Source organism: Varanus komodoensis, unplaced genomic scaffold (assembly GCF_004798865.1).
Source record: "Varanus komodoensis strain SLA01 unplaced genomic scaffold, ASM479886v1 scaffold71, whole genome shotgun sequence".
Taxonomy (NCBI): domain Eukaryota; kingdom Metazoa; phylum Chordata; class Lepidosauria; order Squamata; family Varanidae; genus Varanus; species Varanus komodoensis.
In genome coordinates, this window is record NW_025336360.1 from 2,021,361 (window position 1) to 2,034,848 (window position 13,488).

General features: G+C 47.5%; 1 protein-coding gene across 1 annotated transcript in view; it reads right to left on the minus strand.

Annotated features, from left to right (window-relative positions):
- Nucleotides 1-3,119: 3,119 nt before the first annotated feature.
- The window catches only part of YBX1 (Y-box binding protein 1), an 11,147-nt gene continuing 778 nt past the window's right edge, over nucleotides 3,120-13,488 (minus strand). The window contains 12 exon segments of the mRNA XM_044452312.1: nucleotides 3,120-3,468; nucleotides 3,471-3,495; nucleotides 5,276-5,320; nucleotides 5,322-5,541; nucleotides 5,629-5,711; nucleotides 6,287-6,589; nucleotides 6,782-6,871; nucleotides 8,430-8,463; nucleotides 11,020-11,051; nucleotides 11,053-11,083; nucleotides 13,389-13,414; nucleotides 13,416-13,486. Of these exon segments, the coding sequence (XP_044308247.1) occupies nucleotides 3,440-3,468; nucleotides 3,471-3,495; nucleotides 5,276-5,320; nucleotides 5,322-5,541; nucleotides 5,629-5,711; nucleotides 6,287-6,589; nucleotides 6,782-6,871; nucleotides 8,430-8,463; nucleotides 11,020-11,051; nucleotides 11,053-11,083; nucleotides 13,389-13,414; nucleotides 13,416-13,486 (989 nt within the window). The 3' untranslated portion in view covers nucleotides 3,120-3,439.

Consider the following 13,488-nt stretch of genomic DNA (forward strand, 5'->3'; position numbering starts at 1 on the left):
TTGTTTCTTGCTATCAGCTCCAGGGTATACCAAACAGAGGGTGTTCCAAGAGCAATTGTGCCAACCATCTAGGTCAGGGGTCTCAAACTCGAGGCCCACGGGCCAATTGCCGGGCCAGCGGGGCACGGGGGAGGGTCCCTGCGGCCTTCAAAGCGCCGACGGCGCCCGGGCCGGCCTCCGGATGAGCGGCCCACCACCACCGCTTGATGCGGCCCAGCCTCACCCAGACTCTACTTCCAGCAGCCCCCAGGTTAAGTGGAGTTTGAGACCCCTGATCTAGGTCATTTCCAAGTCCCACAGATCAGCCAGGGTTTCAAGAGGAGCACCAGCCCAAAAGTCCCACAGAGCTCTGGAAACTGTTCATATCTATTAGCCTCTGGGGCAGAGCATCTTAACAGACTCCCCACCCTTGCCAAGGGGGAACAGCTGTTGTCAGTCTAAACTGCAGCAAGCAATGATCTGAACTTGCACATTCAAAATCTGGCACACTCAAGAGCACCATCCTCATTTACAGCCCAGGAGACCCAATCTAGAAAATGTCCTGGTACATGCATTGGACAGCCTCATAATTCACACGGAAGCCATGAAATCCTCAGCTGCGCCAGACAGGAGACCCTTGACATGGATGTTGAAATTCCCCAGGACCGGAGTCTGGGGACCCGCAACACTGCGTCCAAGACCACCTTCATCAGCCCAAGGAGGGGGAGTGGTGGGTCGTAGTGTGGGCAGCAATCCAGCAGAATCCCCAAGCGGTCCCACTGGTCCAACACAAGATGCAAATAATCCAGACTGGTTGTCAGATGGACACACGGCCTGGAGAATGAGCATTCTTATGGACTATGGCAACCCACCACCACACCCTCAAGTCTGCCCTGATGCTGCACACAGCACCCCAGTGGGTGGAAGAGACTAGCTCCTGCCTGCTTACCCAGCCAGGTCTCAATGACACATGCCAGATGGGCCCCCTCATCCACTCTCAAATTGTGGGCGAGTGGGGGCTTATTCTGCACCATTTAAAAGCAGCATCCAGAGGCCAGACGGCAAGCTGGATGGGGCAATCATCGAACGGGCTGGTGCAAGAACTGGGACGTTGCACAGCCGTGCGCCATTTGGGCCTTCTTCCCTTTACCTGGTCGGTTCTCCTCTCAGCGCTTTTATCTCCCTCCACCCTTCACCGGAGTGCCTGGGTCCCCATCTCCCCACTTGGCCCCATAGCCTCCCTGCCAGGCATATACCCACATTAGCAGGGCCAAACAAAGGAGTGAGGAGGAGGAGATAAAAATGCAAGCTCACCTCAGTGACATCCTGGAGGGGCAAAGCGAAGGGCTGCACCTGCCACCCAGCAGCAGTCCCGTTTTGGTGTCCCAGAAGGCTGCTACATTGCCAAGGGCCAGTTGACTCCACTCTATATTGATGTACTCTGCTGAAGCCACTGAAGATTGCTGGAAAGGTGGGGCGACCCCAGCAGAATCTGTCCCTCTTCAGTTCACACACTTTCTTGCCTGCTTGCCCATCACGGAAAGCAAGCTAAGCCCAAAGTGAATCTGTGCATGCTCACGGAACTAGGGTTGCACAACTGGCAACTGCACAAATGGCTGCTGTAGGTAGCAAACGAGAGCCGTGCCTTGATTCCTGGGGAGCACCCCAAGAATGCCGGGTGGGCTCCCCGGCAAATCTCTTCAGGGCCGCTACAACATGGACCAAAGGCTGAGGAACCGAGCCCAGGGAATCCAATGGATTCTCTGCCTCAAAATGTAACCCTCCACATCCCAAGTATCCAGAGAATTCGGGTCCTATTCATATCCTACAAATATGAACTGCATAGAACATCCTTAGGCAAAGGTACTTCCTACTATCGAACCCAACCTCTGGAAGAACATTTTTGGCACTTCTGTGAAGCATCAAGCTGTTCCAGAAGACAAATGACAATTTTTAATTGATAATTCAAGAACACTATCTTCATATTATTTTCGCTGTAGATTTATTACTTGTTTGAAAATAAATGTGTGTGTCCCACATACACCACTGATGCATTTACTTTTTAAAAGGTTAAATGCAGGCTGAAGGGCAGGCTAATCCCCCCACCCCCACATGCTACAAACCCCATCCTTGAAAAAATACCCACCACCCTGCACCATAATCAGGCTTTTAGAAAAGGCTGAAATTTTCCAAATGTCAAAGTGTTATTCCTTCTGCACAGTCCTGTTTGGTTCCTTGCTGTTAAAAATAGCTGGGCTGCATTCACTGCAAGTGCAACCGCAGAAATCCTTCCGTCCATTTTCTTGTTCACCTAGCAGAAAATATGCTGTAAATAGCTTTGGGAAGGTAAAGTTTGTTGCAGGATGAGAGGGCACAGCCCGAACTGTTGTATAAGGGAGGATCCGGCAAACCTGCCTCCCCATCCGGTTTTCAGTTTCAGCTAAAGCTCAGCACCCCCACTGTAACTACAGCACACCTTAATGCAGTCGGATCAGTCTTTTTCCTCTCCTGCTTCTTCACTCCCATGCAATTCTGCAAGGGGAGCTTGGCCTCCCAGAGATTAAGGACATCTTCTAGCTTAATAAGAAGGGGTTCTCAGCAATAGAAAAGCCGACTGTGAAGTTACTGTAGAGTCATTTAACTAGTAAGTCCAGCTGAGTGCAAAGCAGCCTCAGAACACGCTGCCTTAACACACGGGAATCCTGTGATGCTTCAAAGGCACTGAATTTGCTCTGGCATTCAAGACAGGTGCAAGGATTCCCCAGTTCCTTTGGCATTTGCCCTTCTTTCCCTGTGGTGGCTGATCTGATGGCTGTTTTTCAAACTATCACTTAAAACTGACTTACATTAATAAATTGCACTAAGCTGCCAAGGCTTGGTACTTACAACCTGAGTTTTCTTCAGGTTCAGTTCCAATGAATTCCAGAATTACCCCCACCCCATTTTCTGGAACATTCTGATCCTTATATCCAATTAGGGTTTTCTCTCCAAAATTTCACCACCATGAACACATGACAACTGCAACATAACTCCTTTGAGCTTGAAGAAAATGTGCTCTCCTCTGAGCTTTTGCAGGGGGTGGGAAAGCGGCCCTACAGTTTCAGGGCAGAATAATCAGAATCACAAGTACACCAGGCCAGGCAATTCTTAAGACCTTTATTAAGAGATGCTTGCAGTTTGACTTGAAAAAATCAGGTGTATATTCCATACAAATTAAAAATGAGGTTCTTAAAAATCCCAACTTGACCAGATATGAAACAATTTAAAAACCTTTAAAGGTGTATTGAGAAAAAACAGGCTTTTAAAAAACATGTTTGCTACTCCCAAAAGGAGCAGACTGCTTTAGGTAAAAATAATAAAAATCCCATGCTGCATAGATAATGCAGAGAGTTCGAGTTATCTGGTCAACAGCAAAAAGCAAGCACTTAAGGTCTTCAGTTCCAATTCTTCTGTTCATTTCTTATTGCTGGAATTTTATATTCTCTTTATTTCATTCTCTCTTCTTTGATGACTAAACTGAAAAGAGAAAAAAACAACGAATATTACCTTACCTACACCCTGTAATTGTACACAGCCAGATGTCCGTGGACTTGGGTCTCCCATGCATGCCGCCACCAGACCATCTCGTCTTGGCTACTCTAGCAAAGACAGACTAACTGGGCTTGATGCAGAAGCCTTCACAGGATGGAATGCTCGTCCATTAAAAATATCCGTGCATTGTGTGCATGAAAAGCAGGTGCCTGTGAGGATCATGCAAGTGTAGACTTTATCTCGATAGAAAACTGCTGCACAAAGACATGGAGCCCATGAAGCAGGCTGAGCGGCACAGTGTGAACTCCGATTGTCTCAGTTGCTGATTGGGAACCCGTTGCAACATCCAGTCAGACCACGTGCTTCAGCAGTTCTCCGGGGGTCAGGATTTAGGAACCTTAATGCATCTGCTGCTGCTTCTTGTACAGCCACACATTCAAAGACTTCACTTCTTAGTAACATTCAAAACTTGAACTCAAGACTTACTGACTTGAAACAAATCCTGCTGGAGCCTTTAAGACAAACTTCTAAAAATATGCATACTTTGACCTCTAGGAGATTAGTCAGACATCTGCCAACTGTTTCCCATTATGCGGAGTACACCATAAGCATGCTTTTTGCCTTCCAATTAAGCAATGCCTTTTTAGTTGTAGGAAGTCCTTCCCAACATGTATGTTCCTTAGGGTTTCCTCGTCCTTTCCAAAAGCAAAGGAGGTCATTTGGCTCGAGATGTATGAGCTGCTGAAAAGGCCATTATTCTGGCTGTTCCTAAGTCGGTGATCTGGCCACGGTTATCCATGACTTGGCAATGTCACAACTAGACTAGAACAGTGCCCACCTCACAGGGCTACCCACCCCTTGACGAGCGCAGCAGCTCCCACAGCGGAAGGCCTGCATGGACTGCTAGCCATTCCCCACCTTCAGTGCAAGAAAGGGCCCGCTCAGTCAGTCAGACCAGCAGACACGGTCCTGTTGAGGACACCCTCACCTGGGGAGGCCCACTTGCTGGACACACAGGAAAGAGCTCTCTGGTGCTGCTCCCCAAGTCTGCTTGAGCCAGGACAGTCTCTACTCCACGTCAAGACACATCCTTTAGAATTCAATTTACAGTGTGCTTCTCTTTAGGCTCTCAAAAAATTTTAGTAGGTTCATTTTGCTTAACATACCTGTGTTTTGAAATTTGTGAATTGCCTACATAGGTTATGGAAATGTCACAAATATACTAAAATGTGATAAACTAAAATAAATAAAACAAAAAATAAATGACTGAAACAGGGAAGGCAATGCTGGACTCTTGTGACTCTGGACCTAGTATGAGCACCTTTTGGCCCCCTCCCTCTTCTCCATTAAATAGATCAACACCAAAAGCTTCATGTTTTGAAGATATCCTTTAGAACTGCACAAAGTCAAAATGACCTTTCTCCACCCCAAGGTTAATCCAATAAAACTGGGATTGGGGGGTGGATGGACACATTATCCCCTTTTGTTTTGCTTACCACCCACTCCAACTAGGGTTTCTGGAGAACCCAAGAGTCTGCTCATGACTTTGTGATGTTCATACCAACCACAATAAAGAGCCTTTGACTGTTTTATTTTTTATAAAGACCTCTCTTCATTGCCACCAACAATTCATTTGGCATGATTCAAGTCCAGAGCAAGAGGTAAATTAAATATGTTCATGAGCTGTGTATTTCACTGGCTGCTGAAATCAGCCCCCTTCCCCTAGTCATAACAGGACACCTGGCAGAAGCTGCCACGCACTCACCCGGATGATGGTAGAGATGGTAAGCCGGCATTTACTCAGCCCCGCCCTGCTCGGCCTCGGGAGCGGACGTGTTCTCAGCTGATGGTTCGGCTGCCTTTGTCTCTTTGCCATCTTGTGGTTTAGGGTTTTCTGGGCGTCTGCGTCGGTAATTGAAGTTACGACGGTACCGACGTTGAGGTGGCTGCTGACCCTGGGCCTCATCCCCCTGGTTCTCTTTGTCTTCTTCATTGCCTTCCTCCCTGGGCTGTCGTTGACGAGGAGGACCCCTGAAACGTCCAGCAAGGCATTAAGATGCTCAACTCACCTTTTAATTGGAAAGCAACTTGAAATGCTTCAGCGTTGAATATGCTCACCTGCGATACCGTGGTCTGTAACCCCGATACATGTTCTGCCTGACAGGTCTGCCTTGTTCTCCTGCACCTTGGCTGTCAGCACCCTGAATGATGGAAGAGGTAATGAACAGAGTGCATGTTTTAAAATCCTGCCCTAAGCAAGCTGAGAACTTGCAGTAAAGAGTGATTCATCTTATAGGAAGTCCATTTTCAGCCTAAACCACATAAACTAACAGAACTCTCCATTTGAGTGCTAACAGAAATAGAGGTCAATTATTTGACTTAATTGAGAGGAAAAACAGGTACCTAGGAATTACTAACATGGGGGGAAAGCAATCTTATTGCAACTGTGTTCTCTGCAGAGAATGCCTTGGATTTTCAGACAGGCTAGCAAGCTAAAAGCATCAGAGACTACAAAAACAAGGGTACAAGATCCACAAGGGCACGTCGGGAAACAACTCTCATTGTTAAGGCTAGTTCTGCACTTACCAGCTGGCTATGCACATGACAAGTGATAACAGCATGCATGTTAAATGTCTAAGTAAAGATTTTTTGCACAACCCTTGATTTACAATTGTACATCTCCAAGAAGCAAATATGTGAGCCTCACAAACTCACACAACAGCAGCCCCAACCCTTCCCCCCGTGACTGCAAGCCATCCTTATTAATGAAAGTTACCTCCACTATTTCTCCTTGCACAGGAGCGTTGGAATACTGTGGTCGCCGGCCATAGGGTCGACGCATGTAGTAAGGTGGGTACCGCCTCCTGCGGTAGGGGCGGCGCTGCTGGGACTGGCCTTCTGGCAAGCTCTCTGACCCCTCATTCTTTTCCCCACTCTCACTGTTTTGGTAATTTTGCTGGTAGTTGCGTGGAGGACCTCTACGCCGTGGATATCGTCTGTACTGGTTACGGTCTGCTGCATATTTACTGCCTTGCACTGGAACGCCACCAGGACCTGTAACGTTGGCTGCCTCCGCTCCCTAAAAATAGCCACCATGAGAGAATGTGAGCAGGAGCCAGCTCTGCCAGCTTAAGTACACAGGAGCACCCATGCTGCATCCCAGACAAAAAGAAGCTGTTGGCCTTTGCCACATCCTACTCTCCTTTGGCCCTCCTACTCAGAACTGCACTCCTCCAAAGAGCAAGCAAGTACCCAGGTTTGATCAACTCACCTTTTCTCCTTCAACCACATCAAACTCCACAGTCTCTCCATCCCCTACACTGCGAAGGTACTTCCTGGGGTTATTCTTCTTTATAGCAGTCTGATGAAAAAACATTTCAGATTTAGACTTGAGCACAAGTTGCTGTGGTTTAACGAGTATGAGACTTTTCTAGATTAAGAATGTACCTGTGAAAAACAATGTTTGAGAAGAGGATGGGGTGAAGATGAATCTATCCTGTGAGCTGGAATGTAAACAAGGAGGACATCAAACATGTGAGTTTCCCTCCCAGCAAGCTGTCTCAGGCAGCCATGGGAGGGACTCCAAATGTACTGTGGCTGGCGGACAGACTCGGACATCCGTCATGCCCAGGTGGTACAGGAAGCATGTGCTGGATGAACAATATGGCTTACTGGGCGCCCTTCCAGCCCTCACTCTATATCCCAATGAAGTTAACAAGCAAAGAGAAATGGGCGCTTCTCTGACGCTTCCTCCCAGGCATCCATGTAATGCAGGATAATCAGTTCGGAAGTTAACATGAATGCCATAAGTTAGTCTCTAAGTGGTCCCACTGAACAAACTCCTGTCTCTTCAAGTGGCAGCCACTTGTGCTCTTGGCCACTCATGTGACTGCTCTCTATTCAGCTGACCTTCATAGTTTGCTTACTGAACACTTTTGGGTGTCAATAGTAACAGCTGCACTTGGGAACAAAGTTAAATGCAGCTGACAACATTTTCCTGGTACCGGACGGCCTCTGAACAAGCAAACACACCAAGCCCATCTGTGAATGCAACCATTTTCAAAGTCTTTATCCTCAAGTTGTTCAGAAACAGAAGCACTAAAACAGAGAGAAATCTGCCTTGTTTCACAAGGGGGTCTGCCTCCACCTGAGCTTCCTGGCAAGAAACCCAACCCAACCCAAGGAAGGCAAATTGACCAACACCAAGAAACAGATTTCATAAGCCAAAGAGGCAAGAAAGACACATGCCTGCTCCAGCCAAATGTCTTATCTTGAACAGTTTTGATAGTGTGCTTTGTTTAACCCTTTCACTAATTTCCAAAACATTTCTCATGTATCAGCAGCTTCATGGCACCAAACAGTATGAGGCACACCTGTCCAATAAAGTATGTGAGGACATGGGCAACTGTTAAAAATCTGCCTGTGAACCCAATGATGCAAGCAGGCACAAGCCACTGTGTAACCTAAAATGCCAGTTCTGGTGCACCAAAACAAAATGAAGTGTACACAAGGGAGCTATGGGACAGAGACCAACTCACAGGCCAAAAATATTCACATGTGCTGCAGGAAAGAACTGTCCACTTTGCCTCTGCAGACGAGGAATGCAGCAAAACAATTAAAGAAAAAACGAGGAGATAGCCACAAGGCAAACATCAAATCTGTTGGGGATTTGTAGGCTCTTAGAATCACTTTTTGGCAACCCTGTATTATCAAGTACCTACCACACTTAGTAAGAAAGCAATTGTCTATTTTATTCTGAATCTGGATAAACAAACAGAGGTTCCTTTGGTCTGAAGCAACAATTATTCCCCCCCATCCCCGCAAAGAAAATGATACTCTTCCGTATGTTTTGGCAAAGGCACAGGGATATCAATTCATTAGAAACGAGTATATCTTGTGGCATAAACGAGCAGTCTCACCTGGTGGACAAACACATCTTCCTTGGTGTCATTCCTGCAAAATAAGGTGTTTATAGTTCAGAAGACATGACACAAAGAACCAGCATTCTCCAGCAAGGAGTGGTAGCAAGTTTTGGAGAAAAGCCAGCATGTAGTGCTGAGATACTGCCAAAGAACAACATATATCACTTCTCTAGTTGACAGTCATGACTTTCTTGTACTAAAAATACAGGGAGTATATTAACTTGGAAGTTTCATATTTCTTTTTTGCAAACTCTTGCAATTCTGGCTATTATCAAGCATGCTTAAGTTAGCCAAACTCTTTCTGGACACACAACAGCTCTTTTTTTGCAGAAACATTTTCATTAATATTTGATATACAAAAACCCTCTCATGGGAACATAAATAGTGACTAAAGAACATTCCAATAATATGCCCCACAATATTATTTTTTTCTGAAAGCAAATTCTATTTTATACCAAAATGAGGTCCCTGTCTAAAGAAGGTCTCAAAGCACAGCAAAATAAAAATAGCAGGGTTTCTGGGTACCCTGTATAATCATCAACCCTTTCCATGCTATGTTCAATATATAACTTGTCACAAGGCATGACTTTCCATCTAAAAGAAAGTGGGATTACTTCATAAAGTACTTCCCACCATCTTCCAGTAGAAGCTCACACCACACTGTGGACAGCAACAGCAGGTGCTGGTCAGAGTTTACAGCTGCACACAGGTGACGCTTCAGGTGGAACAAAACTTTTGAAAATCTGCTGCAAAAAAAGATGAAGGACAATGACTCTGACCAAGCAACAGTGTTGATCATGTGCTGCAAGCAGTGAAGTGAGTGGGCAGAACCACTTCCAGCCCAGGGGCAAATTAAATTTTGGAGAGACACCTGAGGGACACATTCCAGTGGGCGGGACTAGCACATTTCCCATATTGTATTTAGCCTTTTAGAATAGGGACAAACTGCGGGAATCAGGAGACCAATAACAATTGGTGGCTGGGGTCGAGTAAAGGAATATAGTCAGCCTGCCTGGGAGGGTCCCTTTTCATCACATTGCAGAAGGTAGCCCCTTGGTAAAACCAGAGTCACATGCTTCTATCTAAAATTTCTTGCCAAACTCATTTCAATCATGCCCAGCAAGACCCTCAACTGCCTGACTCTCTGAGATCAGTAAGACCCACCTGCTTAGAGACCAAGACATACAGAAAGGATGACAGTTTCAAACGGTAGAGACTGAACAGCTTTGCTGTGTCTACTCAGCATGTTTGGCTGTGGTAAAACTACAAAGTGTTGCGGGATGCAGGAACAGAAATGGGAAACTCAGGAAAAGCTGCAACCCCCATTTAAGGTCCTACTGACTTTGCATTTAATAGCAGCACCCAAGGACAAGATGATGTGAAGAGGAGGAACAGAGTAAACCTAATTCCTGACATACAAAAGTCACATTAGCCTGTGACCTTAACAGAAATCAACACTTTTCGCACAACAGATTATGCACACAACAGGGTATCTTAGTGTGACACCTCTTCCACACAGCAGTTTCTCCCAACTTTGTGCTACCCAAATCCACTGGACTACAATTCCCCAGAATTCTTGACCTTTGATCATGCTGACTGGAACTGCTTGAAGTCCCAAACATCAGGAAAGGACCAACCAGGGAAGGACCATTACAGACAGCTGACAAGTAGAACACCTTCAGCTCTATTTTTTGTTTTTTCAATAGTTGTGTGCCACATCTTTGACCGATTAAAAATGATCTGGCCTGGGGCATTTCTCTGGGTTAGGTCTAATGACCTGTAATCTAATTAACAGAGTAACTCTTGGCACCTCCTTTGAAATACAAGCCGCTAGACAGCTATGCCATCTGGACCACTTTTCTCTCCTTCTAGCTGAAGTTGCTCTAGTTTTAACTCATGCCATTTCTCATAATATTTGCATCTATAAAGATATGGAGAACATTTGATAGGTACGAACTATCCTTTGGAACCAATGGGTTTTGCTCTGAGCCCCTTCACCTAAAGTGCAAAATCCTGAACAAAGAAAGGCTATTATCACTGGAATCAGATCTTGTCAACTAAATGTTTCAGTCTAGATCAGCCTTTCTGCTCTACTATCCAATTTTCCTTTTGGGACTGTGCTGCCTAGGACTGAAATGAAACACCAAGTACTCTACAGCCCTTAGGCAAGGAGTAGAATTGTTTCCTATGCATGGCTTCACACCACTTTTATGCAGTCACTTAGCTTAGCCCAGCCCTAAATTTCTTTCAGAAAGGCTGGAATTCCTGCTTATGTTATTTTTTTAGCCCTGAGCTGAATTGCAGGGCCCAAATCTTGACACCTGGAATAGAAGGATGGCACTTACAAAGAAATGCAAAGACATAGTGTATTTTTAAATAAGTATTAATTCCTACAGAAACAGACCCTAAATGAACCACAACATACAGAAAAGAGGTTTAAGTTGGAGAGAGAAGAAGAGTAAAGTCCTTTCCAAATATTCAGACACTGAAACAGATAACTTTGCCAGAGTTCAGCTGGGGACAGTTGTATTTCACTTGCCCAAATCAGTGTAAACATACGCACAACAAACCCTCAGCCCCTTCTCACCTGTTGATGAAGCCATAGCCATTCCTTACATTGAACCATTTCACTGTCCCCAAAACCTTCGTTGCTACAAGAGAGAAAGGGTGATACAAATTAAGAAGTGCAAGGCATGATAAGTACTTCAGCCCCATCCTTCATGAAGAACCTGTTTTCGCAGGCAGGGCTCACAGAGTTATCACTTGAATGAAACAGAATGGCTGTGCCATCACAGACCAAAGGTATACTTCTTGTGTTTCCAGTTGACACAGGTGTTATGAGTTCAACCGGGCGCGGGGGAGGGGGGGCTTGGAGAACACCCTTTCCACCTCAGTCTCCCATCTAAAATAGCAGGAGGGAACCGTTTCACTTTACTAGAGAGTTATGTTACTGCAAGTACATATGCTTATGCTGATATGCTTCTATAAAATGCTGCAATCACATTCACCCTTTATGTAGCAATATACACCACAGTGGGACTGACTTCTGAGTTGGAGGCATTTTAAGATTATAATACACAGTCTGATCCTATACTTATTCCCAAGTAAGCAGGCACCTCAAAGCATGCAATCACACCCTTGAGACAGCTTTTCCTTAAGGCTGCTAGGCTGCAGACCCAGCTGTACACTCCTCCAGTGGGCTTTGTACCTCCAGAATGGCTGAATAGCCAAAGAATGGGGTGGAATCATGTGCACACACATGGGTTTGCCAATGGGTCAGCAAAATAAATTCACAGAGCAAAGCTGGGGCTGCTCCTGAGCCTTTAGCAGCTGCTTTATTTGCAGAGGTCAGCAGCTGAAAGCTTTCATGACAAGCTGCTTGTGGCTGCCAACCAATAGGCTATTTTAAAAGTAAACAATACAGGGTCTCCTCTTTATGTTTATCCAACAGCAGTCCCAGTGAACTCAAAAACTTGGTAGGGGCCCCAGCTCAAGGAGGGATGGGGCAAATCGCTCCCTTTAAAAGAGCTGGAAAACTGTTGCTGCCAGCCAGTGTGGCCCATGCTAAGCCTGATGGACCCCAGCAGGCCTTTTCTCCATCTAGATATGGACAGGATGACACTGCTACTTGCAGTGTTTCTTGGCTGCCTTTCAGGGAAGAAGCCCTCATGAGGTGGAGTTCAGTAATAAAAGTAGGTGGGACTCTTATTATGGTTAGCATGTTGGATGGGGACCCAGGAGATCTGGACTCTCGCCAACACTCATCCATGAAGCTTGCAAGGTGCCTCCAGACCAGTAACAGCCTCTCGACTGCCCCACAGAACAGAATGTTGTGAGGATAAAATGAAAAGGAGGGGCTCCCCACATGAACAGCTTCAGGAACAAAAGGCAAGATATAAAATACTGCAACACAAAGTAGGTAAAGAGATGATAGCAAGGGAGCTCGTAAAGGAGGCAACATGGGGGCCAGGTACAGCCATTGAAGAATAGAAGCTGGAGGGCCGAATTGGCCTCTAGTCCCTACTCCATTTTGAAGCTCAAGGGCCCTCCTGATTCTCTTCCTAGCTTACCTCACAGAGCTGTTGTGAAGATAGAGGGCCAACCAGCGAGCCTCCATAGATACCATGCAAAAGCAAAACGTGGCAGGACGCTCGTATAATGAAGAAAAGGAACACAAATACACTCAGTGTGCTACCAGTATTGTTAAAAATGTGCGCCTGGGGACCTGGCAGATACGCGTCCGAACCCCCACACGGCGCCAAGAAATTCATCCGGGAACTCCGGGCCAGTCACGAACACTCTCCCTAGCCAACCTCATGGGGCTCTTGTGCGGATTCAAAAGGAGGGCGGGAGGAGGGCTGTGCGAGGGGCCCTGACGCAGTGGGATAGGGGCACGAGGCGGGACGGACCCACCACGACCGGGTAAGGGAGCCAAATAGCGACCAAACGGCAAGTGAGGCCTGCGACGACAAGCAGGCCTGGCGAGGAGGCCGCGCTCGCCCCCGCCCGACACACAAAGGCCCGCGCGCGGCGGACATCTTGAGCCGCCTTCTCGGCCACGCCCCCTCGCGCGCGTGCCGAGCCCTCTCCGCGCCCCCCCCGGCGTTGCGCGCAGGCGCACCAGGAAGAACAGCGCGCGCGCGGGGCGCGAACCGAGGCGCCTCAACGGCCGGGACATTCGCTGCGAGGGGGGCGAAGATTAGAAGCAAGCCTGGAAGCAGCCAATCAGGGCAGAAGCGATGAGGCGAAACGAGAAGAGCGCGCGTGCGCCGTCCAATCAGCGAAGAGGAGCGAGCAACCCAGGGGAGACGGACAGAAAGAGGGCGCGCGCGCGCGCGCGCAGCGCGGCCACACGAGGAGGGGACACGCGCCGCCCGCCCCGCCCTCCTCCGTCCGCAAGCCCCGCCCCTCGCGCCCCCGCCCGTCGTCCCCTCACGCACACGCTCGCTCGCTCACCGATGACCTTCTTGTCCCCGCCGGCGGGGGGCGCCGCCGCCGAGCCCAGGCCGCCGTTGGTGCCGTTGCCGCCGCCGCCGCCACCCCCGCCGCCGTTGCT